This window comes from Mauremys reevesii, linkage group 5, assembly GCF_016161935.1.
Source record: "Mauremys reevesii isolate NIE-2019 linkage group 5, ASM1616193v1, whole genome shotgun sequence".
Taxonomy (NCBI): Eukaryota; Metazoa; Chordata; order Testudines; family Geoemydidae; genus Mauremys; species Mauremys reevesii.
This window is the reverse complement of record NC_052627.1, coordinates 33,753,336-33,778,772: the sequence shown is the minus strand read 5'-3', so window position 1 is coordinate 33,778,772 and position 25,437 is coordinate 33,753,336. Positions and strand designations below refer to the sequence as shown.

Below are 25,437 nucleotides of genomic sequence, written 5' to 3'. Positions count from 1 at the left end.
GTTCTGAAGACGGATGAGTTGCCCACTTCATAAGAGGAACTTTGAGGTGGAAATCCCTCTGTTTTTAAATTATGATAGGGAAGGAGGTACAAATAAGGCCTATCTCCCTCACATGCTCCTCACCCAGACAAATTAAGCAGCCTCTGTGCCTATCTGTGACAAAGGCCACACACATGGGCATGCTGCTTAAAGACTGGGGATTTTTTCCATACCAAACCAACAAGACTACCTAAACTAACTTTGCTAACTTATACTATTGAACTAACTATACACCAAAAACAAGATTAATTGAAAGCTGGTGAACCAATGTCAATAGTTACTGGGAGTGCCAACTCTCACCATGAGCAGTAAGAAAAAACAGAGGGAGGTAGCAGACATGTCCCTTTTATGCCCTTGCCTCAGCACATGAGCAGAGAAGAGGCCTAGTGGAACTGCTGGCAAAACTGATGGAATTGGCCACATGTACACCTATACTGGAACGTATATGTGCACAATTACTTGGAGAACAGTTAACTCCTTTAGAAGGAGAAAAGGGTCTTGTGTTTTGAATGCTGTTATTACTCTTCAAATAAGAGATTAAATAATATCAAATGCTGGCTAAATTTGGAAAATAATTATTACGATATCAGACTTCTCAATAGTTACCGGTGAAGTGCATTCCCACTGTTTCTTTTCCACTTGCAGACTCTCCAACTTTTGCAGCAACACAGTCTTTTCTTGGGTAAGAGACAAGATTTGTTCTTGTAGCAAAGGAAGTTGATCACTTTCTTCCTGGTGTTTAATATTAACTTTTTCTTCAAGGAGTTGGTCTCTTTGTAAAGTGACTTGTTTTAGCTCCTCAGTCAGCTGCAATATCTAAAAAGACAGGGTATCCAACAGGATAGCATTCATTCAAAGACTTAGAGAAAAAATTAAACATGAACGACATTTATTCATTCTGCTATTTAATTCCAAGGCAGGAATTTGACTCCCAACGAATGATAAAAAGACCTGGACCACCCTTCTTTTACATGTCACTTGCTCAATCACCTTCCACAGCCTTACTTCACAATTTTGCTAACAGATCTCCTCCTCCTCCTACTACTACTACATCGTTTGAAGAACATGGGAAGAGCCAGAGGAGCAAATGGTAGGGGTACAGCTCCTAGAGGGAGTTCCCTTCTTGATCCCAGTTACTGACTAGAAGGTTTCAAGGACAATGGTTAAGATGAGGAGATTGTGCAAGATAGGCATTGGCGGCCTATTTTCACAAATCTAAAATTTTAAACCAAGATGTGAATTGACAGTGTTATTTTCAAATTTGATTTGACATCTTACCTTGAGCTCTAGCTCACCAACAGTTTCTCCTACAGTATCTTGAACATTTAGAATCTCAGATCTTTTCTCTGAAATATCTTTCTCCAACTCCTCAACAGTCTTCTGATACTGCTTGATAGAGCTTTGCGCATTTCTCAGTTCTTCCTGTGCCAGGATGTTCTTTAGTACAATAGGAGAATTATACATGTCAAAACGAACTCATGTCACATCAGTAACTATTCTGTTGGAAGAGGTTTTATTACAGGTTCCTTTTCCATCTTATCCTCCACCATTCCTTATCTTTCAATACTATTTCTAGGCATTTCTATAGCATTCCCCACTGCTGCACAATTATTCATTTTGATTAACATGAGTTTCTTACCATTGCAATTGTCTCCTGTATATCCTCCTTGAGTTGGTCTGTCTCATTTTGAAGGGTTTCTTGTTTTTGCTTTAGGTCATCTCTTTCCTGGATTAGAATTCTGATCTCTTCTTGACTTTCATGGAGTTTCTCAGCAATTGTCAGTTTCTCCAGCCTCTCGGCCTCCATTCTAGATTCATTAGTTTTTGATTTCTCTTTTAGTTGCTCCATTTCACTCAACCTCTGCTGAGCTTGACTGAGCTCTTCTTTCACACCAAGAAGTTGTTCTTGCTCAGCAGTCTTTTCTTGCAATTCTTGGATCTTGCTGGAGAGCTTTAGATTGTAAGAAAGTCCAAGCATATTAAATTAGGTTATAAAGGAGAGTCAAATACTATGTTCAAACATTCTTCCCCAACCCTGTATGTATTTGCCTTTTAATAGAAAGCATAGCTTTCATTGACTGACAATTGTATCCCGTCCATCCTAGTTCCCGGATTCTTGCCCAATCTAAATAAAAATAGTGCATCGTACATCAGTTTCAGTGCCAGAAGTCCAAGATTTAGAGCATGGCGTATGGACACATTAGTCTGGTGAGCTTTTCAGGGCTATGTAGAAATTGCATCTATACATATCTTTATGCCAGTGACCATTCTTTTGGCCAAATTCCCCCTCTTTCTATCATTGCATACTTTTAGCAGTATAATATGATTATGGATTTTAGCCATAAAGGGCACTAAAGCATGTACTAATTTTCAAGTTTGAGACCTTAGTTTCTATTTTTTTTTTAACTGAACAAAAATCAATTGTGTAGCAGCTAGAGGCCCGATTCTGTGAGGAGCTACGCTGGCTCCACTCTTATCAACTTTAGTGGAAGTCAGGGCAGAGGCTGGGAGGATGGGGGATAACTGCTCAGCATATTGCAAGATGGCCTGTCCACACAACCAGATTAAAGAAGAAAATATTTTAAAGGAAGGACTGTGGGATGGGATGGGAAGAAGAGTATGATATATGAAAGAGGAAGCAGATGTTTTGTCTCTGCCACTCAACAATCTGTGCGATGTGATATAGTCCTACGGCACAGTTCTTCCCATTAACTTAAATGGGATATTGACTAACAGACTGCTTTGTAGTGAGGGCTTACAGAGTGTTTAATATGTAGTTAAAAAAATCCATTCATCATGAAATACTGCCAAGAGTGCTAAAATCATGGTACTACTACACATTCATGTGAGCACCCATGCACTGGCATTGGTAAGCTGCACTATTGCACACTTATCTTTTCATGACCTTATTTAGATGGGTTTATCAGTCAGGTGGCTCCAATGGCTAATCCTGCGTGGATCAAACCCTTGCAAAATTGTTTGTATAAAGAGGAAAGGAGTTTAGTAAAGTTAATAGGCTGTGGCAGTAAAGCTTTACCAAGTTCATTTTCTGCCTCTCATGCTGTGCACAAATCCAAATGTGAGGGAGAGGAAAGGCTAAAAGTTTTACCCTATTCCCCAGATATCTGCAGAACTTGTTTGGGGAAGGGAGAAAAGGTATACAAGCCTGGTGATCCATTTACAAAACAAACCCAAACTGTATAGAGTGTTTAGGAGAAAAATCTAAGTTGTTCTTAGGTAAACAAAAGAAAAAACTTCATATATTTCAAACCAAAACACCTGTCTATTGATCACAATATACTATATGGTAGGCCTTCAGCTACTAAGAAAATACTTTCCGGATTAATACATCTGTTTTATCCAATTTTAGCCTTCAAAAATAGCCAGTACCAGCAGGTAAGATGCTGTAAAGGCCTCTGTGAAATACCCAATTATTATAGAATCTTCCATCACTGATTATGGAAGCTATTACAGGTATATTTGTGCAACTTCAGTTTAAGAGTATCTCAAGGAGGACTTTACTATGAGTGAGTTGTTCTGTGACTATTCCAAACAAAGATGGAAGGCACTAACCTCTAGTCTCACATTGTCCACAATTGTTTTAAGCGTTTGGGCTTCGTCAGATAGATGTTCTACTTGGTGTTTCATTTGCTCACTTTCTTCAGATGCAGCCAACCATTTTTGCTCAAGTTCTTCATGGTGGCCTTTGAGCTCTAGGTACTCCTGATCAGCCTTTACATACTTCAGTTGGGTACTGGCTAGGTCTTCTTTTGATATTCTGATTTCTTCAGTCATGCCTTGAAGTCTAGCCTCCTTATCAGCCACTTCAGAGAGCAGTTTCTCTCTTTCTGATGTTAATAAACACAGCTCCTCTGATTTCTCAAATATCTGCCAAGAGAACTGGAATATTAGTGCATGTGCTACAGTAGCTACATCCCCATATGCAAAGGCAAGAAATGAAAAAAGGCTGATGAAAGCTGGATCAAATCAGTAAATGGTTATGAAACTACGTTTTGCCCAGGCAATAGCCAAAACTAAAAGAAAGAAAGAGAATGCATACAAGAATGGGGTCTAAAACCTGCTGCTTTCAACTCCCTTCTCTAACCACTTATAAATTCCGTGGGCGCCCCCAGATATATATTTTAAATATCTTTAAGACATGTCTGTCTCAGAAATTTAGGCAGATACTCCTAATTAGGGAGTCCTCTATAAATATTCTGTTAAAGAGATTTTATAGGTACAATAGCCTATTGTTATTCTCTAATTTGACGGACTTTTTGGTAATCACTGTGATATTAAAGTTTGAAGACTTAATGGGGTGGGTGTTTGTGATCAGGATTCTACAGAGGAAATGTGCCTTGGATATTTTAAAAGGGCATATTTTGGCACGTAATTTTAGTAAGTGTTTGAAAATAAAGAAGTCCTTAGAAAAGCTATGTAAAGATAAATTCCTTGAGCTATATTTAAGGGAAGGTTAGGCAATTGAAACCTGCCCAGAGACTTTGCTTTAACTTAAAAAAATAAATATTTAATTTCTATCTAAGACAGTGGAATCCTGTTCAGGGTCATGAATGGCATGTCTAAGTTTAGGGTACTATGCCAAAGCTCCAAATCCCACCTCAACCCTGACCTGGAGTGGTCACCTCTAAGTCAGATTGGGCAGTCCAATGGTTTTATGGATTACTGACAAGTCACTAAAATGTGTTTTAGAACTTGGAAAAAAATGGATGACTTCACATTTAAGTTTTGAAATATAAATATTAAATAAATTTAACACCCCCCCCCCAAGTTATCAATTTGGTTGATTTACCTTTGTTCTAATCAACGTTTGGGATATTTTTGACAGAATGAATGGATATCCAGTAACCTTCTACCAATATACCAACCCTCTAAAATTCAGTATAAAATAGTAAGAAAACATCTGAAAAAGGGAAGGCTTGTCTTAAGCTTAAGAGCCTCCCTAGAAAGTTTCATATATTCGTCACCAATGCATATACTAAGGCAGTCAGAACATCCTTAATTTTTTAAAAATATATGCAGATCACTTAAGCAGCAGCATGCATGCATAGATGACCTGTTACTTTAAGTTCTTAAGAGAAAAATACATGGGAAGGGGTGCATGTGTCTGTATAGTGTCACACACTTCATAGCTTCAACAGGATGAGCTTGTTGCACAGAGCCTCCTTGCATCCCTCAATTCCACCCCACAAGCCGGTGTGCTGCCTTCTATCCCCCTCCATTTCAGGAACTCTCTGCAACTCCCCACAATCTCCTCCTTCCAGGGGTTTTGTTACCCCCCCACCATTCTCCGTTCTTCCCAAACCCAGGGTCCCCCTCGATACCAGCAGGTCTGTGCACACTTATTTCCACTTCTTCCCATTCCCCCACTGCTCACCATGGGCTCTATATGTCCCCTACTTCCCCAAAGCTCCCCTCTCACAGGGGGGGTCTGTATGTCCCATGTTTCCCGCATAGCTGGGTCCCCCAGTCTCCCTTCACGTCATGGACTATGTGCATGCCCCCATTCCCCCAACCCTATTTTTCTGTCTGGGAGATTACATACAGACAGATACTGTCAGTTAGTGTAAGGCCTTCATAATCTCAGCATATTACTTGAGCAAGAGGTTTTGAATTTTTACCTGTTTCTGTAGCATCTCAACTTTATCAGGTAGAGATTTGAATTCTGATGATGTATCTACTTCCTTTCGTAAAACTGTGTTTTCTTCTAACACTTTATCCAATTCATTTTTTAATTCGGCTATCTTTCTTTCCAGTTCCACGAGAGACAACAAATCTAGAGTTTGAAAGATTTACATTAATAAAAAGTTCCAAAGAAGGGGGAAGAAGCGATCCACTCCGATTGTTTAATAGGCAGAAGATGCACACAGTGGTTGAGAGAACATTACCAGGTTTTAAACAGATTTACTTTTTGGACTGATTAAAATGAGACTTGTTGACAATGAAGGAGGAGGTCAGGCTGCCAATTAGTTATTTTATCACTAGTCGTTAAATCAATCCCGGATTATCGTAAGACAACTTCTTCCAAATATAAAAAAAACCTTTAACTTCACTGTTTATTGCAGTATGTAACACAAAAATCCCGTCACATGAAGTGTGTGGGAAAAGCTGAACATAGGAATGTTTTAAGCAGTTGATGTGTATCAGAAAAAACAGTGATCCCAAGCTGGTGAACAATGACGCTTCTACATGCTTAAATGAAGTAAAGCTCAATAGCTATTGCTCTATACCAGGGGTCGGCAACCTTTCAGAAGTGGTGTGCCGAATCTTCATTTATTCACTCTAATTTAAGGTTTTGCGTGCCAGTAATACATTTTAACGTTTTTAGAAGGGCTTTCTCTATAAGTCTATAATATATAACTAAACTATTCTTGTATGTAAGGTAAATAAGGTTTAAAAAATGTTTAAGAAGCTTCATTTAAAATTAAATTAAAATGCAGAGCCCCCCCAGACCAGGCCAGGACCCAGGCAGTGTGAGTGCCACTGAAAATCAGCTCACATGCCGCCTTTGGCACACGTGCCATAGGTTGCCTACCCCCTAGTCTATACCTTCCCCTCCCCTCTCAAAAAACCCCAAACTATTAATGTACACTGGTATAGGTTACTATGTCAAAACACTATTAAGTGGGGAGATCTACTAAGTCATTCAGAATAGCCTTTTTGTAACAGTACCTTTTGGAACTTTACCCTCCAAGAGCAAGGTTAGCTTTGTGTTTTCCTGAAAGGCAGATTGTAGCTCTCTTTGTAAGTCAACTTGCATTTTTTTGTAGCTCACTTTTCCTGCTTCTAATTGACTTTGATACAATTGAACATCCTTTTCCATTTGCTTGTAACCATTTAAGAGCTCATTCTGTATGAAAAGAGAAAGATTATTCTAGTCACAGAAGTACTGTGACAAATTAAACTAGGCATTTAATAGTAAGCAAAAGCTGCTTTCGCCATTGCTGTTCTTTCAGAATTGTCCCAGTATTATCTTTAACTTCTCCCCACATATCTAGCTGGTCATTAAAGTCTTCTTGCTTCTTCATCAACTCAACAAATATCAGGTCTTTCTTTATGTACTAGCTACTTATGCTTGCCTTCCATCTGGATTACTGTAATATATAATATATATCTCCTAGAACTGGAAGGAACCCTGAAAGATCATTGAGTCCAGCCTCCTGCCTTCATTAGCAGGACCAAGTACTGATTTTGCCCCAGATCCCTAAGTGCCCCCCTCAAGGATTGAACTCACAACCCTGGGTTTAGCAGGCCAATGCTCAAACCACAGAGCTATCCCTCCCCCTGTAGCCTCCTCTCCAGCTTGATACCTGTGTCAGTCCCCTCAAATTTGTCTGTAGCATTCTGAACAAATTGATCTTTCAGGCCTAGACCACCTCACTCCCCTATAAAGTCACTCCATTTGTTTATCCTGCCCCTTATAGTATCTTGTCCTGATCCTCACTTACAAATCTCACACCTCTGCCTTCACCTTCTTATATTCCCCCCCTTTGCTCCACCAACACCACCAGCCTCAATGCCCCCCTTGCTTCTATCTCCCATTCCTGTTCTTTTGCTTTCTTTCATGCTGCTCCCAAGCATGGAACACCCATCCAGCCGCAGTGTGCCAGGCCTCTACCCTCCTTAGTCAATTCTTCCTGAAGTCCTACTATCCTACTACTGCAGTGTCACGGTTAATGTTATTGATGTGAATGATAATTCTCCAATATTCAGCCCAGAAGACTACTTCCCTAATGTATTAGAAAATGCCTCAGGTGGGACAACTGTTATTCGTCCAAATGCAACCGATGCTGATTCTGGACCTAATGCCATGATTGCATATGCAGTTCAGTCCTCAGATAGTGATCTCTGTCATTGATCCCAACACAGGAACCACCACCACCCAAGGGTTCTTAGACTATGAAACAAAACAAAGTTATCATCTAACTGTGAAAGCTTTTAACGTTCCAGATGAAAGAGCCCCATGATTATAAAAAACAACAAGTACAAGGGAGATTAATTAGTAACTTCCCCTGAGTCTTGTCTTTCCAGATTTGTTCCTTGACTAGTCTCTCTGAAACAAGGAGAGCCTCTATAACAGTTTCTTATACAACCAGAAGCATATCACCTATGCTGAAATAATAAGTTACTTGCCATTTTCTCTTTTAGCTCTAGATTTTCACTCCTGAGAAATGCAGATTCTTTCTTGGCATCCAGGGCTACAGTTTCAGTATCAATGAGAGACTTACTCATTTGTTGAATTTCATCAAGTAGTTTATCAGAGTCTCCCTGTAAGAATGAGACATATATTAAACACAAATAACCAGAAACTATGATAAAGCAACTATGATCTTGTTAGGATCCCCACGTAGACAAATAAGTATCATACTGGTTTTAAGAGTCCTAGAGAGCTTGTTGTGTTTAAGTGCCATAGTAGCGGGAAATTTTTCCTTCGAAAAATAGAACACACAGCAGTTTATCTAGTAATCTTCCTTAGATACATTTACTGATATATGCAGTATGAATTGTACAGTAACTCCTCACTTAAAGTCATCCTGGTTAACGCTGTTTTGTTGTTATGTTGCTAATCAATTAGGGAACATGCTCGTTTAAAGTTGTGTAATGCTCCCTTCTAACGTCGTTTGGCAGCTGCCTGCTTTGTCTACTGCTTGCAGGAAGAGCAAGCCTTTGCAGCTAGCTGGTGGGGGCTTGGAACCAGGGTGGAACGGCAGCCCCCCCATCAGCTCCCCGCTCCCCTAAGTTCCCTGTGCAGCAGCTGCCCAGAAGTCTAGCAATTCCAGCTGTCCCTCTCCCAACTGCCATGTGCTGCTCCTGCCCTCTGCCTTGGAGCTGCTCCCCGAGACTCCTGCTTGCTGTATGGGGGGGAGGGAAGGAAAAGGGGGGCTAATGTCAGGGTGTCCCCTTCCCCCCGCTCCTGCACCCTGCTTACCTCATCTTCCATAGAGCGGAGGGGGGAAAGAACACCAGGGCTCAGGACGGAGGGAGCTTGCAGCAGCTGCAGTCTCAGCAAGCTGATTAACAAGGCAGTGTACTTAAAGGGGAAACATGCACATCTCCATCATCATCACTGTGTACCAGTATTAAACTGTTTGTTTAAAACGTGTGTGTGTGTGTGTGTGTGTGTGTGTGTGTTTAAAAAAATTTCCCTGGAACCTAACCCCCCCCATCTACATTAATTCTTATGGGGAAATTGGATTCGTTTAACATCGTTCTGCTTAAAGTCGCATTTTTCAGGACCATAACTACAACATAAAGTGAGGAGTTACTGTATTTGGCCAGCAAAAATTCAGATGTGTTGATAAGTAGTCAGCATAATAATCATCTCTTGTATAGTAGATTTCTATGCTTTTGTCTTTTTCCCCCTCTGGAAGGAGTTCAGACTCTCCTATTATAACCAAATTAGCTCTAAAAAAATCAGAGGAGAACTCAAGTTTACCATTGAAAAAGACACATCTTTCTTCCCCATGCCTGCCTTCTGTAGTTCTTCCACATATTTCTGCAAATCCTTTACTTGATTTTCTTTTTCTTTAAGCTGTTCCAATTTTGATTTTAATTCAGTCTGAAAAAAAGAATTGGAGAAAAGCAGCATAAGCAGGTGAACAATTAAGTATACAATTTGGTTTTACAGGTAACTTCACTAACACACAACAATTATAAACACTTACACAAGTAGAACCGATCAGAGCCCAATTATTTTATCTACTAAAAAAGTTAGAAGGTTAAGATCTGATATATACAAAATTATATGTATTTCATTCTATACAGTCATCCAGTTGTGTTACATGCAAGACCATCAGCCAAGCTCACCTCCAGATCTTCATTGTACACTTCAGCATTTTTAACTATATTCTGTAAGTTGGCAATTTCATGTGTTAGTTGTACCTGTGGAGCAATTGAAGCAGAATTGCAGAGGATATTAGAAAGCACCCATCCATTAATTTTAGTTGCCATCACCATGAAAATAAGCAAGATCTACCTTAAATTTTCCCCAGGGTTTGGCAAGACAATATGTTGTTGTTTACTATAGTTAAGAAACAAGTCATTACATCCACTTTAAGGCAGAAAGAAAAGTTGCATAAAGTCACAGCCCTTTACTTCAGCTTCCCAATAGTTTAACAAGGATTTCAGCATACCTCACCTGCCATAGCCCAAACACAGGATGCAGTGTGATGCAAAATAAGCGATTCATGCAGGAAAAACTTAAGTGAAATTCAATCCTTAAGATTAAGTATTTTTTTTATAAGCTCAGTTGCTATTGAGTTTGGGTTCCCAAGACTGCAGGGAAAGGTTTAGATATGGAGACTGTCTCCTCAAAAAAACCCATCATTACAGCATTGGTTCACACTTTTAGTAAAAGCTAATTCAGCAACTTTTAGAACAAATGCAGTTTTTATAGCAACCTCAGTTTATTGTCAATGAGCAGCTCAATCTTCACTCCCTCCTTCCAACCACAAATTGTTCACCTCAACAAATCAAGAAATAAAATCCTCAGAGCGTGTTTTACAACTGTCAAAAGATGCTTTTATTAGCAGTCAACTGTAGGCAGCTGGCAAGAATCAAGCAAGATTTACTTCTGACCTTTAGCATAAGTGATTTTATATTTTCGTACTTGTCATGAATTAGAAGCCAGCATCTTCTATACCAGTGCTTCTCAACGCCAGTCCGCCACTTATTCAGGGAAAGCCCCTGGCGGTCCGGGCTGGTTTGTTTACCTGCCGCGTCCGCAGGTTCGGCCGATCACAGCTCCCACTAGCCGTGGTTCGCTGCTCCAGGCCAATGGGGGCTGCAGGAACCGGCGCAGGCCGAGGAACGTGCTGGCCGCCCTTCCCGCAGCCCCCATTGGCCTGGAGCAGTGAACCACGGCCAGTGGGAGCCGCGATCAGCTGAACCTGCGGACACGGCAGGTAAGCAAACTGGCCCAGACCGCCAAGGACTTTCCCTGAACAAGCGGCAGCCCGACTTTGAGAAGCACTGTTCTATACTACATAATTTCCCAGTACATAGAAGTATTTGTCTTAGGTTTCTTTGCTGACATAGTATCATGCAGAAAAAGCAAGCATTTCAATGTCCTACAGATATTACACTGCTGAGTCTCACAGTGATATTTAATTCACAAAACAAGACGTGAATAGTTATAAGTCAGACCTATACAAGTAGTGCATTTAGAAATGCACTAAAGCAAGATCTTCTGTTCAAGATGTTTGAGTTAAATATTTAACTTTATTAAATTATCGTTTAGAAAGCACTATTTACTAACTTTAATGACAACAGCACTCTTGACAAAATTCAAAATAATGTGAAGTGCAGAATTAGTAAATTCAATTTTTACTGTGGACATTATCCAAGTTACAAACAGCTTATTTAGCTGAAATTCAGTTAAGGAGTGCAACCCTGAACTTGCCTGCATATTGTCAGAAAACTGGAGCAAATTTTTCTCCATGACCTAGCGTCGAAATTCCATAATCCCTCAACTAGTCTGGACGTACTTTGTAATTTTATGTTCATGATTCTTGGTAATCAATATGACTTTCTAAAAACATGCCTGTCATTTGGAATAAGGTCTTATATTACACACTTCACCTCATTTTTCAGAGAAGTCTTACCAGGCTGTAACTTTGATTTTAACATCTTACCTCATGGTCTTTTTGGGTTTGTTTTTCCAGTTCCTCAAATTCATCTATTTCTATCTTTTCCTTTAGTTTCTCCTTCAAGTCACTTATCTCCAACTTCAGCTGTTCATTTTCTAATACTAGGTTGTCAAAGTTAGCTTGCAGGACATTCACCTCATTTCTAGCAATATCCTAAAAAAGCAGGAGTGATGTGTTATGAGAGGGTTTACTTGCATTTTAAGCTGATTTCTATTAGAACACTGAGCTGACCTACCTTTTCTAGCGCTAGTGTTTCACAGAGCTGGACAGAATCTGCAAAGTCTTTTTGACTCTAGAAAAAGAAATGCTTTGTTAGCCATTTAACAAGATCGAGTGACTTAGTTTAAAAAAATTAGTACTGTATGAGTAGCCAGAGTTGAAATAAAATAAAAATAAATACATCTTAATTGGTTTAACAACAACATTATGAAGGCTGCTAAGATGACAACATTGGTTAGTATAAAGTTTAGAGACATAGGAAGCATAATTGATCTTGTAAAAGAGGTCAGCTTGGCCAGATCAGATTGCAGACTGAAAAAATTATAAAAACAAATTCCCTCAGTTGCATATGATCTTGTATTAAATTATCAATCTTGAAAGTTACCCAGTTCATATTAGCTCCAGAATTCCATTCGCTTTCTGAGACTGCATCAGGGGTAGGCAGACACAGATAATCATATTCAGAATACTCTGAAAACATAGCTAAAAAAAGAAAGATATGTGCATTTAAAAAACAAAACAAAACACAGCAACTTGTCCATGATGGTAAAATTTGTTTTCTCACAAAAAGGATTCCATCAGTTCGTAATCAATACTGTGTAGTCATATCTGTAAATACTGCTAACTGGATAGAAATTTTTGCTCCTGTGTGGTCCTTCTATAAATGGCCTGGAACTATGCCACACATTTCAGTCTTCAATACCCAACATCCTGTAAGCTAACAAATATTAACATAAAGAGAGGAAAATCCAATGGATTCTCTGTTACGAAGCGATAAGAATTACAGGTACGGAAAAATATTGCCTTTAGAGGAAACCCAAGGGGGAAAAGAATTATATAATTTTAAAATAGTGTGCTCATCCTAGAAGGGGTTTTGGGGGGAGTGGGGAAGCAGGAGAGAACAAGTTCTAGTGAACAACAACTTTGTCCAAGTATTCCTATATCCCCCCTTATCCCCAGCTCAGGCCTTCTGGAAGAAAGGGGTGAACCTCTGCCCTTCTAACGAGGCTTGTGGGTTTTTGACCACTGTGGTTCTGATTATTTTGACAATGGATTCACCTATTCCCGCTGAGAGGTTTGGATTTTTTGAAAAAAAGAACTCCGCAATTTTGACAGGGACCCTTTGTTGTAAAGAATGATTTGTCAGTACCCGAAATATATAGCTAATCTTAAAATGGACCGTTTTGGGGTGCATTTTCTTGGGGAGACAACATGGGTCTAGGCTGAAAGTCTAGACCCAGCAACTGAAAGTCTGAGACAGGGCTAAGGAATTTCCTTGAGCCAAGTATGTGAACATCACTGGTTACTTTTACCTTTTATTTGCCCCACTGGAGTGCTGTCTTTACCCCTTTGTCAGGAAACCTAGAAGCAAGTCTTCTAGTTCGTTATTATTCATGTGCATTATCTATTTTAACTCATTTGCACTGTATCATCCAGTACAGCTGCTATGCTAAGAGTAAATTCTTTTATTCCAAGCTCCATGTATATTGGAGAGCTCTCTCCCCATCTCAACATCTTCATCTGGATAACTAGTGAGCACCTTCTAAATCAAGTTTCCTCATGTCTCCTAAAACATGTACTCACAATCCTCCATCTCTGGAATCTTCTCTGCCAATGTTTTCATTTTTTTGGCATCAGTTGGCTTTAGCTTTTCAAAATTTTCAAAATAGCTGACGTCCCCTTGATTTATTTTCCCAGGGGCCCAAGTAACTCTTCTTTTTCTTTTGGCCTGAAAAAGGGGAGAATACACAAATGAAGTCATGTTAGAACAATAACAGTCAAGTGAAGCATTAATAATAAAAGTAACTTTCCTTCATTTTACCCTTCATTGTTCCCCTAACAGTATAAGCAGATAAATAAAGGGGGTGATTTTGTTTGTATTGCAGTTTTTCCAAAATTGAGGTTCAGCTGAAGATTTTGTTTTCCAAGAAACTACTTCTGATTTAAGTTTTGTACCAGATATCAAGAACTTTACAGACAATGGATTGAACCTCACAACAATCCTGTTACTTAAAAAATTATCCTCATTTCAGACTGGGTAACTTAGGAAGAGATTGTGTAATTCACCTAGATTCGGATAAATTCTTATGACAGAGGCTGACAAGCCAAGGCTAGAACTCAACTCTTCTGAATCCCAGTCCTATGCTTTACTCACTAGGCCATCTTGTGCATCTTCTTATAGCTAGTATACTGCAAGGCCAGCTATATAGCCTGACAACGTACTGAAGCGTCAACCAAAAGTCTAAAGATGAGTCATTTCATAAGCTTTACAGAAAGGACCATTTTTCATTATATTTCACAGATCTAAGGGGAAAAAAACACACAAAACACCTTCGCCAGTTATAGGTCAAGATTTTTCCAGGTGTCCTGTGTGACCCTGAATAATTACTCAGTCTTACTTTAAGATTTTTCTGGGATGTAAATGAGGAGGAGGTGACAAGCATTTCAGTTAGATTGACTATCCTATTTTCTTGTATTTTCTGAAGAGAGTTTTTTTCTTCTAACAGCTGGGCTAGTTGGTCTTTCTCCATCGCATGGAGATGAGTCTTTGAAGAAACCTACCATTGAAAAAAAAAAGTGTCAGCTTTGTTGTTTCCTTCAAGTAACAACTACTTTTATACAGATACATAACATTAGCATATAAGCTTTTTTTTTTTTTTTAAACTAACTTGGAGCATCTTTCCATATACTTTGTCAGTTTTTTTGATGGAATAATCTAGCCTGTAGTTTACTTTTAAAAATCTAATATTTATGAGAGTTGAACAGGGAAACCCAGTGTTTCCTAGCAAAGAAGAGGAGGTTACTCACCTTGTGCAGTAACTGAGGTTCCTTGAGATGTGTGTCCCTGTCGATGCTCCACTTTAGGTGTCAGTGAGTTCCAGCACTGATCAGAGATTTACGATAGCAGTGCCCATGCGGGTCACACGTGCGCAGTAGGCGTCTCGCGGTGCTGTTGGTACTGCACCTAGCGTACGCATGACCTGAGCCCTCCAGTTCCTTCCGTACTGCAGAGTCCCAACTGCGAACTCCAAAGTAGAAGGGAGGAGGGTGGGTAGTAGAGCACCCATAGGGACACTCATCTTGAAGAACCTCGGTTACTGCACAAGGTGAGTAACCTTCTCTTCAAGTGATGTCCCTGTGGGTGCTCCACTTTAGGTGACTCTAGAGCAGTGCCCCTCAGAAGGCAGGAGGGACTTCTGGTTCGTCTGAGTCCTTGAGGTGAACACGGTTAGGCTCACTATGGCATCAGCCCTGGAGTCATGAGTGATTGCAGAGTGCTCAGTAAATGTGTGGATGGAGGCCCAAGCGGCCACCTTACAAATCTCTAGTATTGGAACATTATGTAGGAACACTATCGAGGTTGAAATGGATAGTAGAATGCCCTCTGATGTGCACAGGAGGGCCTGTGTTCCGAATATGATAGCAATTCTGAAGGCATGTGGAGATCCATTTAGACAATCTCTGAGTGGATATTGTGTCTCCTTTCGAGCGCTTGGTAATAGTGTTTAACTTGTTCTGAGCAGGCTAGTCATCATGATGGAACCATGTAGGAGCCACGCTTGTAGGTGGACTATCTCTGGATTTGGGTGAAAAGTGCGAATGTTGTGCTGAAACAGCAGTTCCAGACAACAAGGGAGAGCACAAGGGGCACATATCGCCACGTGCATCAGGTAACGGTACCAATCTTGTCTGGGCCACGTCGGGACCATGAGGATAACCGTGGCCCTGTCTGTTTGTATCTTGTGTATCACACGTGATATCAGTGGAATTGGTGGGAAACATACATTAGTTGTGCATCCCATTTGATGAGAAAAGTGTCCCCCAGTGATCAAGGTCCCAGTCCTGCTCTCGAGCAGGACACTGCGCATTTGCGGTTCGTTGGGGATGTGAACAAGTCGATGAACAGAGTGCCCCACCAGCAGAAAATGGATCTCAAAACTCCCCCATTCATAGTCTCGGCAGAAGTACATGCTGAGTATGTCCGCTGTTGCATTCGGACAGCCAGGAAGGTAGGAGGCCGAAATGTTTATGTTGTGTTGCATGCATCAGTTCCATAACTTCGGTGCATAGCGAGTGTCAAAAAGTGCCTCCTTGGCGGTTGACATAAAACATGCATGCAACATTGTCTGTCATAATGTGAAAGGATTTGTTCTTTATATGAGGTAGGAAATGTCTGCAGGCATTGCGGACTGCACGTAGCTCTAGTAGACTGATGTGTAACTGAGTCTCCACAGGAGACCATTTGCCTTGAACTGTGTGTTGATGCATATGGGCGCCCCATCCCAACAGCGAGGCATTTACGGTGATCACAATTGATGGAGGCTCCTGTTGGAACAGGATGCCCATACAAACATTTTCTGGTCTTGTCCACCAGTGTAGAGAGTCAAGGACACTGAGTGGTACTGCAAGTTGTTTATGTAGGCTGTGCTTGCTGGGTATGTATATCGTTTTTAAACCAGCCCTGTAGGTAGCAGATATGTAGGCTTGCGTGTCACACCACGAATGTTGTGGCTGCCATGTGTCCCAGCAGTTGCAGAACAGCATGAGCAGGTATTTGAGGGCTGACTCATACCTCTGAGATAATGTTTGTCAGAGTGGTGAATCTGGTCAGGGGCAGGGATGCCTTGGCTTCTGTGGCATCGAGGTGTGCCCCAATGAAGTCTAGTTGTTGGACTGGGGTTAGAGTGGATTTTCATTGATTTTATCTAGAGCCCTGAATAGTGAAATAGTGGTTTTGACTGTGTCCATTGTTTCATGTTGAGTTGGTCCTTTGAGAAGGCAATCATCCAGGTAAGGGAAGATCACTATTCCCTGTTTGTGTAAATATGCTGCAACTACCAGTAGGGCTTCGGAGAAAACTCTTAGAGCAGTAGATAAGCTGAATGGTAGTACTCTACTGGAAGTGTTCATGTCCTACTGTGAATCGCTGGTATTTTTTGTGAGCGGGATGAAAGGTGATATGGAAATAAGCATCACTGAGGTTGAGGGCTGAAAACTAGTCCCCCTGCTGCAGCGCTAGAATTATCATGCTGAATGTGACCATTTTGAACTTTTGGGAGTGTATGAACTTGTTGAGCTTTCTGAGGTCCAAGATAGGTCTCCCTCCCCCATTCTTCTGGGACAAGAAATAATGGGAGTAAAATCCCTTTCCTTTGTATTGTGAAGGCACTCGTTCCAGGACACCTTGCTGTAGATGATCGACTTCTTGTCGTAACAGGTGACATGAGATGGGTCCATGAAGAGGGATGGAGAAGGGGGTAGGGTAGGTGGTCTGGATGGTATATCCCGAATGGATTATTTCTAAAACGCATTGACCCGATGTTATCAAGGCCCAGATGTGACAGAATGGACAAAGGAGATGACCAAAACATGGGAATGGATTGGGCATAAGTGCTGCCTGGGGAGGGAGGTCGTTCAAACCCTCGACCAAATCTTCAAAATTGTGGTTTTGGAAGAGCCAATTGGGAAGTTGGCGCTTGGGATTGAGGTCCTCTCCGATGCTGTGAGCATCGCCGTTGATTATCGTAAGGCCATTGCTGCTGTCAATTGTTGGCGGAGTCTCTGGGTCTCTGATAAGGTTGGTACCACCTTCTCTTTGCAGGTGGGGTGCATAGAGTGGCCCGAGAGTCCTTCACTGAGTAGAGCACCTCCTCAGTTTTATTCGAGAACAGGTTTTCTTCGATCAAAAGGTAGGTCTTCTATTTTTGTTTGTAGTTCTCTAGGGATGCGAGAGGCCTGCAACCAGGATCACTAAGGTGGTGGCTCTAGCTGACATGTCCACGATGTCTAGGGATACTTGGAGGGCTGTTTTGGCTATGGGTTAGTTGACCTTCGTTTACAATGGCCTGAAATTGTGACTGTTTCTCCTCGGGGAACTATGCTGTGAACAAGCTACACTTCCCATAGTTATCATAATCGTATTTTGCCAACAAGGTGGAATAGTTGGCGACTCTAAATAGTAATGTGCCTGTAGAATAAACTTTGCACCCTGTAGACGGGTTGACTCACCCCTGCGGCGCCTCCTGCTGGTGACTCCGGGAATTAGCTCTTTTCCAGCGCTGGAGCGCCCTCTGCAGGCTGGTGATCCACCTGTCCTCTGGCCCCCGTGTCCCTCCCTGGACCCAGTGCCCTTTTACATGGGGTGCTGCCCCCTAGCAGTAACCCCTTTCTCTTAGGGTCTCCCCCTCCTCAGGGAACCCTCACCCTCTATCCCCACCTTGCCTCAGTATTGGCTACTGACAGTCATTGTCTAGCCCCACATTCTGGGGCAGACTGCAGTATCAGCCAACTCATCATTGGCAAGGAGGGTTTGGACCTGCCATGGCCTACCCCTGGGCTGCCCTCTGCAACCCCCAGTACCTGTTGGCCCTTCGCTAGGCCGCAGCCTGGGGCTTTCTAGGCTGGAGCTCCCCGGCTCCTCAGCCTTTCCCCAGCCCTGCTTCACTCAGGTATCCAGTCTCTAGCTCCCTGCAGCCAGACCCTTCTCTCTCTGAAGGCAGGGAGAGAGACTGTCTTTCCTTCTGGCTTCTTCTGCCTCTTATAGGGGCCAGCTGGGCCTGATCGGGGTGTGGCCCAGCTGCGGCTACTTCCTCCATCAGCCCAGCCTTGAGAGCAGCCGCTCTCAAGCCCTGCCAGGCCACTTTTAAACCCCTCACAGCAGGAGCAGGGTTTCACCCTGCTACACACCCAAACAGGTCGAGCTTGTGGTGTCAATCTAAACTGGGTTTGCTTGCCGCATTGGTTAGTGGCATCAACTACCAAGAAGTTGGGAGGTGGATGGGCAATGAGGAAGTCTGCACCTTTTGTGGGGACACAATACTTTCTATCCAACCTTTTGCATGTTGGCAGAATTGAGACCAGTGTCTGCCAGACTGTCTCTACTGATTCCAAGATGGCATCACTGACGGGGAGAGCAATCTTGGAGGCAGATGACGGTTGTAATATTTGTACCAGCTTGTGCTGGTTCATCTACACTTCCTCCAGTGGGATGTCCTGGCTTTGGGCAACCCATTTAAACTGTTTCTGGAACTGTCTGAAATCTCCTGCCGAAGCAGGCTGCGGTGGCATAATCGCCTCACCCGAGGAGGAGGAAGAATTGTGTGCAGGAGGTGTAGTCTCCTGTTCTGTGCCCACTTCCGTGTCATCCCCAACTTCCTGAGCCTCCGTGGGCTGTGGGGTGGAAGATGCTGGGTTGGACCATAGTTTGCCTCTATGAGCAATGGGTGGCCTGGCGCGTGGACCCCGGTAAGTTGCCCAGGGTTCACAGTGTGCCCATTGCATGGGCAAGGCCATTGGCAGGTACATCCACAGTGTGTGCACCATGGTTGAGCCATCTGGTTGTAATGGTATCTTGTCCCCATATGGCTCCAAGGTGGTTGGCATTCTTTTGGTGAGGAATGGTCTGGTGAGAAAGTGCCTTGTTCCTGCACCTCATCGTCTGCACTAGACAAATGCTGTTTCATGAGAGCTGCTGGGATCTCCTCCATTGCCCCTGGGGAAGCCTTGGTACCGAGTATTGGGGAGGTCGGTGCTGACAATATCATCTGGTGCAGAGAAACTGTGTTGGTGCTGATGTCACAGGGTCCATTCTCATCCATGCCAGCACTGGTGCCAACCAATGCTGCATCTGTTTGGTTGGTGCCAACTTGGTTTTCTCCACCGGAGCTGCCTGTGCTGTCAGTGCCGGGGGCGAAGGCATGGTGCCTGAGGAGACACTTGTGCAGAGTCCCTTATGGGTGAACTCGGTGCTGTGGAAGAGGCGTGTCTTTGTCTGTGCCTTCACTGTCTCCTTCGCTCAGGCCTCGGTGGTGCTGGAGGTACCCAGAGTGCCATAGGGCCTCACCTGACCATATGTCAGCAATGGGGGTAGTGACCTGGCAGGAGACCACTGTTGTTTTTGTGCTGCTCTCTGAAGAGATGTCCGAGTCCTCTTCCTCTGCTTTTTGGCGGATACGTCTCCTTTTTCTGTTGGAGGAGTGCCCCGAGAGGCAGTCTGCGTGTCCTAATCAGGTTGGAGGGATTTCTCCATCAAAATTATTTTTAGTGAGAACAGGCATTTGCATGGAACTTTTGTAGCTGGCATTGCAAGGTATTTAAGTGCCAGATATGCTAAACATTCGTATGCCCCTTCATGCTTTAGCACATCTGGCACATAAATATCTTGCAACACTGGCTACAACAGTGCCATGAGAATGCCTGTTCTCACTTTCAGGTGACATTGTAAACAAGAAGCAGGCAGCATTATCGCCTGCAAATGTAAACAAATTTGTTTGTCTGAGAGATTGGCTGAACAAGAAGTAGGACTGAATGGACTTGCAGGCTCTAAAATTTTACATACACCTCTACCCTGATATAACACTGTCCTCGGGAGCCAAAAAAAATCTTACTGTGTTATAGGTGAAACCGCGTTATATTGAACTTGCTTTGATCCGCCACAGCGCGCAGCTCCCCCGCCCCCCAAGAGCGCAGCTTTACCACGTTATATCAGAATTTATGTTATATCAGGCTGCGTTATATCGGAGAAGAGGTGTAGTTTTATTTTTGAATGCAGGTTTTTTTGTACATCATTCTACATTTGTAAGTTCAACTTTCATGATAAAGAGATTGCAGTACAGTAGTTGTATTAGGTGAAATACTATTTCTTTTGGGTTTTTTACAATGCAAATACCTGTAATCAAACAAATATAATGTGAGCATTGTACACTTTATATTCTGTGTTGTAACTGAAATCAATATGTTTGAAAATGTAGAAAACATCCAAAAATATTTAAATAAATGGTATTCTAGTATTAAACAGTGCGATTAATTGCGATTAAAGTGGAGCACCCACAGGGACAGCATTCAAAGAAGAAACAAATTCCCCCAAATTCTAGACATGTCTGACACTAAATACAAGACTTTAAACTAGATGTTTCCACAAGACATACCCATGATTAAAACATCAGATATCCAGAGAGATGTTCCAGATCACTCCAACTCGATAAAAATAAGCGCGTACAGTTTCAAGTGGCATTTCTGGAGAATTCTTCTGAAAACTAGTGTCATGGCACTACCATGACTGCTCTAAATACCACAGCCATGCAGAAAAATAGGACTGTTTCCTCAAACTTTAGAATAAAAAGTAATTGACCATCTCAGCAGAGAGCAGGCAAGACTTTTGTACGCTTTTACAGGTCTATGGGTAGAGATTTAAAATTTGGGTCTCTTAAAACAGATGACTTAGGTAGATCTAGGTAGGAAGTTTCCCACATGACCATAAGCTTCTGTTTTCCCCTAAAAATTCTGCATAGATTTTATAGGCTCTGAGACATAGCATGTTGTTATTATTCCATGTATAGTTTTTAATGCTTTGATTTACATTTTGGATCTTAAAATAACTAATGATTTTCTTTAAGACAGCTATGCAAAGAAGTGGAGTCTTTATTTTAAAAAGGAAGTACCAGGTGGAGCTAAATATTGTGCTCTTTCTCAACCTCTCAAGGCATGTTCAGGATCTGAGAGTAAACTTCCATTCTATTTGGCTTTTCAGGGTAGAAGACTGGAACAAGGACTTCTGATAAGATCTGAATCCTTAAGAGTGACACCATCAACTTGAAATATAGTCATTATAAACAGTTTTAGGTACTACAATTATATCTGAGTTTTCCTATGAAAGTGTGGCCTTACAGTTCTGATGTCTTGTATTATGTGTACAAAACAGAATGGGAATTGACTGATTGACTGTACAGCACAAACACTGTAGCCGGCCGAAGAAAGTTTGCTGAAGCCTCAATTTGTCAAGGGAATGTCTATTCTGCCTTCTCATATCAGGAAATTCATCACCCAGAGATTATGGGGTTGAATTAGTACATTTGCTGAGTATGACAAGTGATATTATTGTTTAGAAATTTTCCTGTGTTTTCAGCGTATGTTATGTATAGTCAGGAGACATGGAACCAAGTGTGCCGGGGAGGCAGGGGGGTGGGGGGCAGCTGCAGCAGCATGAATGTCTGAAAATTTTCAATCTCAGTTACAGTAATTTTGGGAGTTTTTATAATAGTAGGTGACGAAATTCTAGGTTAGTGATTCTTCAAATGCAAAAGGAAGAAAATCCTTTGATTGCCTCCAGAAGTGTGGTAGCTAAATGAGAAAAAAACACAGAACCTAGAAGTGGGGTCTGCATATATCTATCCCTACACCTATGAGCACATGGGATCTAGTTAGGTTAATTGTACTGAATCTGAGAAGTTTCACATATGGATCTATGGAAGTAATGACATACCCATAGCTACCATGAGCTGTGTTGTTATACCACATTAACCTCACACACTTCAGCTTGTTGTGTGAGAAGTGAGATATGGTCCAAAGTATTTTAAAAGTGCAGTTTATCTTCAAGTTTAGTTGCCTTTTATTTGGCATTTTTTAGAATTTCTATATTAAATGCTATATGATTAGCTTAATATGTTCTGACATACTTCTTCCAGCTGCCTTTTCAAGTCCACTATTTCCTTGCGATATCGTTTCAGGAGGGCATCATCATCCAGGACTTCGTTGACTTTTGGAGTATTCCTCATTCTTTTGGCTGTATTGGCAAACTGGAAGAATGACCATACAAGACAGTGAAGCTTCCCATAAGCAGAAGTTACAGAATAAGTAAATACACCTTCATAGTTTTCTATCAGAGTGAAAAGTCATAACAGGATGACTAGAAGGCAAAATGAATATTTACTGTTTGAGTAGCAAGCGCCAAATTAGTTAAGGCTGCAATTCAACATTACACCCTATTATTTTCACTTGCTCATAACTTGTTCTTTTTTGGGGCGGGGATGGATGTGTGGGAAGGAAGGAGCGGGGCTGAAAGCTTCCATTTCTGGTATCAGCCCAAAGATGAAACAAAGAGGTTATCCAGGCAAATTTGATTTTGGAGAGCATAAGAAATACAATAAACCCAACTCTACAGATAAGTAAAAATTGAGTAGTTCTATTAACTTCACTGGGACAACTCATTCAAGTAAGGGTGTAGGTTCAGACCTAAAGCACTTTTCCAATATAAAAAAAAAAAAGCCAAAACATTTTGCACATAGCTCAGAGTGCCTGACCTGAAGTTTGAACTTCACATATCATGAATCCTGAAGCAGTTGCTCGTTAAACTCAGCTATCTTAGATTATCTTTTGTACAGTAATTCCCCACTTAACGTCCTGTCGCTTAACATTCTTTTGATCTTAGGTCCCTGCTCAATTACAGAACATGCTTCATTTATAGTGAAGCATTGCACAACTTTAATGTCGTTTGGCTGCCTGCTTTGTCCACAGCTGGCAGCCCCCCCCCCATCAGCTGCCCTATGCCCCCCCCAGTGCCTCCTGCCCGCCAACAGACCCCGCCTTCCCCTTCCTCCCCCTGCCTCCTGCCCGTGGCAATCAGCTGGCTTGCAGCGTTCAGGTGGCAAGGGAGAGAGGGGGAGCCTGCGCACTGTGTCCTTGCTCCTCTCCCCTCCCTCCTGAACACTGCAAGCCAGCTGATTGCCGCGGGCAGGAGGCAGGGGAGGGAGGGAGGGAGGAGGAGCGAGGACGTGGCGTGTGGAGTAAAGTGAAAAAGGGGGGAAGAAGAGGCGGGTTAAGGGTAGGGGCCTGGGGTGGAGTGGGCAGGCTGAGGGTTGAGCCCCCCGACCCTGGTGCTTGCAGAGTAGGGGAAGCTGCCGCTGCTGCTGCGCAACATGCTTCTCCTAGCCTACAGCACCTTCAGCCTCCTTGCCTGCCTCATTGTTTCCAGTGCCAGTGGGCTGTGCCTGTGTGGGGTAAGGCAGGGGCACCTCCCAGCTATAGTACTGTACTGTATGGCAAACAAAAAAAAATTCCCTGGAACCTAACCCCCCGCATTTACATTAATTCTTATGGGGAAATTGGATTCACTTAACATTGTTTCACTTAGTCGCATTTTTCAGGAACATAACTACAACGTTAAGGGAGGAGTTACTATACATGCACAGCAAGAAGTTCACATTTAGTTTTGGTTTTCCTATCTCACTACAGAACTATGTAGTTATTTTCTGCTGCTCTGTAGTTCCAACCTTCAAGTGTGCCTTAATTTCGGAAAAAGTCAGATTGCATGAAAGGAAAAAAGACTAAATTTAACACCCCCCCCCACCCCATATCAGAAGTGGAAATTATTCCAATAGCAATGTTAAAAGGGACACCAACAATTTGAAGTTGTCAGCTTTTTTCTTTTTTTTTTAAACTGTTGACTAGATCTCATATATTGGGCCTGATCCCTTGTCTGCTTGTGGCTTTACGTCACATGACCTTTCTAGGAACGGGATCTGTCACCATATGATAGGTCTATACAAATGAGTGGGGGAGGAAATTACAGACAACCTTAAATCTGGCATTTCCTAACTCTTGACTGTTTGGCTTTGCAATCTTGATAATGTTCGGTAGCATAGTTTGTGTGCATAATGTGTAATTATACACACAAAATTATAACTGCATGCCAGTAACAATGAAGTCTCTGAAAAGGGGAATTTATGAGAAAGTGGAGACTGTACAGATTATGCAGATGGAGGAAACAAGGAGAAATGAAAAATCTGCCTGTCAAAAGAAGCAAAGTCCACACAACATATGTCAGAAGGTGCCTGGGTAAGGGCTCAAAGTATCAAACAGTTCACTTCAATGGCTCTCAAGTCCACAGGAGGCCTCAAGAAAGATCAAGCAATCAATTTTGTTAAAGTATGGAAGCTGAGAAACTTGTGTTTCTGACCTACTTAGCTAAAAAAAATAAAGGAACAGAATCATTTTACCTGAAGGGTGCTAAGAGTTTCATCAAATGAAACTGGCGTAATTGTGCAAATGATAACTGTCTTAGCATTTCCTCCCAAGGAGTTCTGGAGAATTCGTGTCAACTTGCTGTCTCTATAATTTATGAAACTGTTGTGGAGGGGAAGAGAAAACACCAAACAAACCATGAAGCCAAGATTAGTGTTCTTGTACTGGTGAATATAATGATATTAGTTGCAAAAGGTAACAGATTGACCTAGCAACATCTTGTATGAAATGGCAGCTCTCTTCAAGTTATACATGTCTGATGTAAGGAAATAAGGACAAATCAACATTAAGAATGCAAATGGATTTCAAGGCTTGCTAACTAGTCAACTGTGTAGAGAGTTACAACTACTCATTTCCAGAAGAGATACTACAAATTCTTACCCAGATGGGTCATCACAGAGTTTCTTGATTACTTGACCCAAGATGAACAGACTCCGGTTTATGTTACATCCTTCTTTGAGTCGAACACCTAGATATTACATAGAAACACTTTGCTTTTATTCACAAAAGTCCGCTTTTATCCTACATAATAATCAGAGTAACTGTTCAGAGAAGGTTAAGCAGTCTTAGGTACCTAGGAATTGCCATAACAGATCAGACTAGTTCTCCATTTAGTTCAGTATTCTGTCTGACAGCAGCCAGTACTAGATGTTTTAGGAGTATGTGTGTGCGTGTGTGTGTATATATATATAAACCACAACCTGCCCCCCCCTCC

The 25,437-nt window shown here is 41.9% G+C and overlaps 1 protein-coding gene across 3 annotated transcripts in view; it reads right to left on the bottom strand.

The window, feature by feature from the left end:
* The window catches only part of CENPE (centromere protein E), a 77,594-nt gene that overhangs the window by 37,265 nt on the left and 14,892 nt on the right, over nucleotides 1–25,437 (bottom strand). For 2 of the 3 annotated variants that reach the window (XM_039541790.1, XM_039541789.1), the window contains exons 10-25: nucleotides 25,104–25,191; nucleotides 24,698–24,824; nucleotides 22,379–22,498; nucleotides 14,324–14,482; nucleotides 13,509–13,653; nucleotides 12,310–12,407; nucleotides 11,941–11,997; nucleotides 11,691–11,858; nucleotides 9,494–9,616; nucleotides 8,191–8,325; nucleotides 6,730–6,907; nucleotides 5,679–5,833; nucleotides 3,613–3,927; nucleotides 1,679–1,990; nucleotides 1,318–1,476; nucleotides 646–855 (exon numbers count right to left, since the gene is read on the bottom strand). In XM_039541790.1, the coding sequence (XP_039397724.1) occupies nucleotides 646–855; nucleotides 1,318–1,476; nucleotides 1,679–1,990; nucleotides 3,613–3,927; nucleotides 5,679–5,833; nucleotides 6,730–6,907; nucleotides 8,191–8,325; nucleotides 9,494–9,616; nucleotides 11,691–11,858; nucleotides 11,941–11,997; nucleotides 12,310–12,407; nucleotides 13,509–13,653; nucleotides 14,324–14,482; nucleotides 22,379–22,498; nucleotides 24,698–24,824; nucleotides 25,104–25,191 (2,549 nt within the window). Of the gene's footprint in view, nucleotides 1–645; nucleotides 856–1,317; nucleotides 1,477–1,678; nucleotides 1,991–3,612; nucleotides 3,928–5,678; nucleotides 5,834–6,729; nucleotides 6,908–8,190; nucleotides 8,326–9,493; nucleotides 9,617–9,864; nucleotides 9,940–11,690; nucleotides 11,859–11,940; nucleotides 11,998–12,309; nucleotides 12,408–13,508; nucleotides 13,654–14,323; nucleotides 14,483–22,378; nucleotides 22,499–24,697; nucleotides 24,825–25,103; nucleotides 25,192–25,437 lie in introns of all 3 variants that reach the window. The other variant, XM_039541788.1, reaches the window with a different exon arrangement.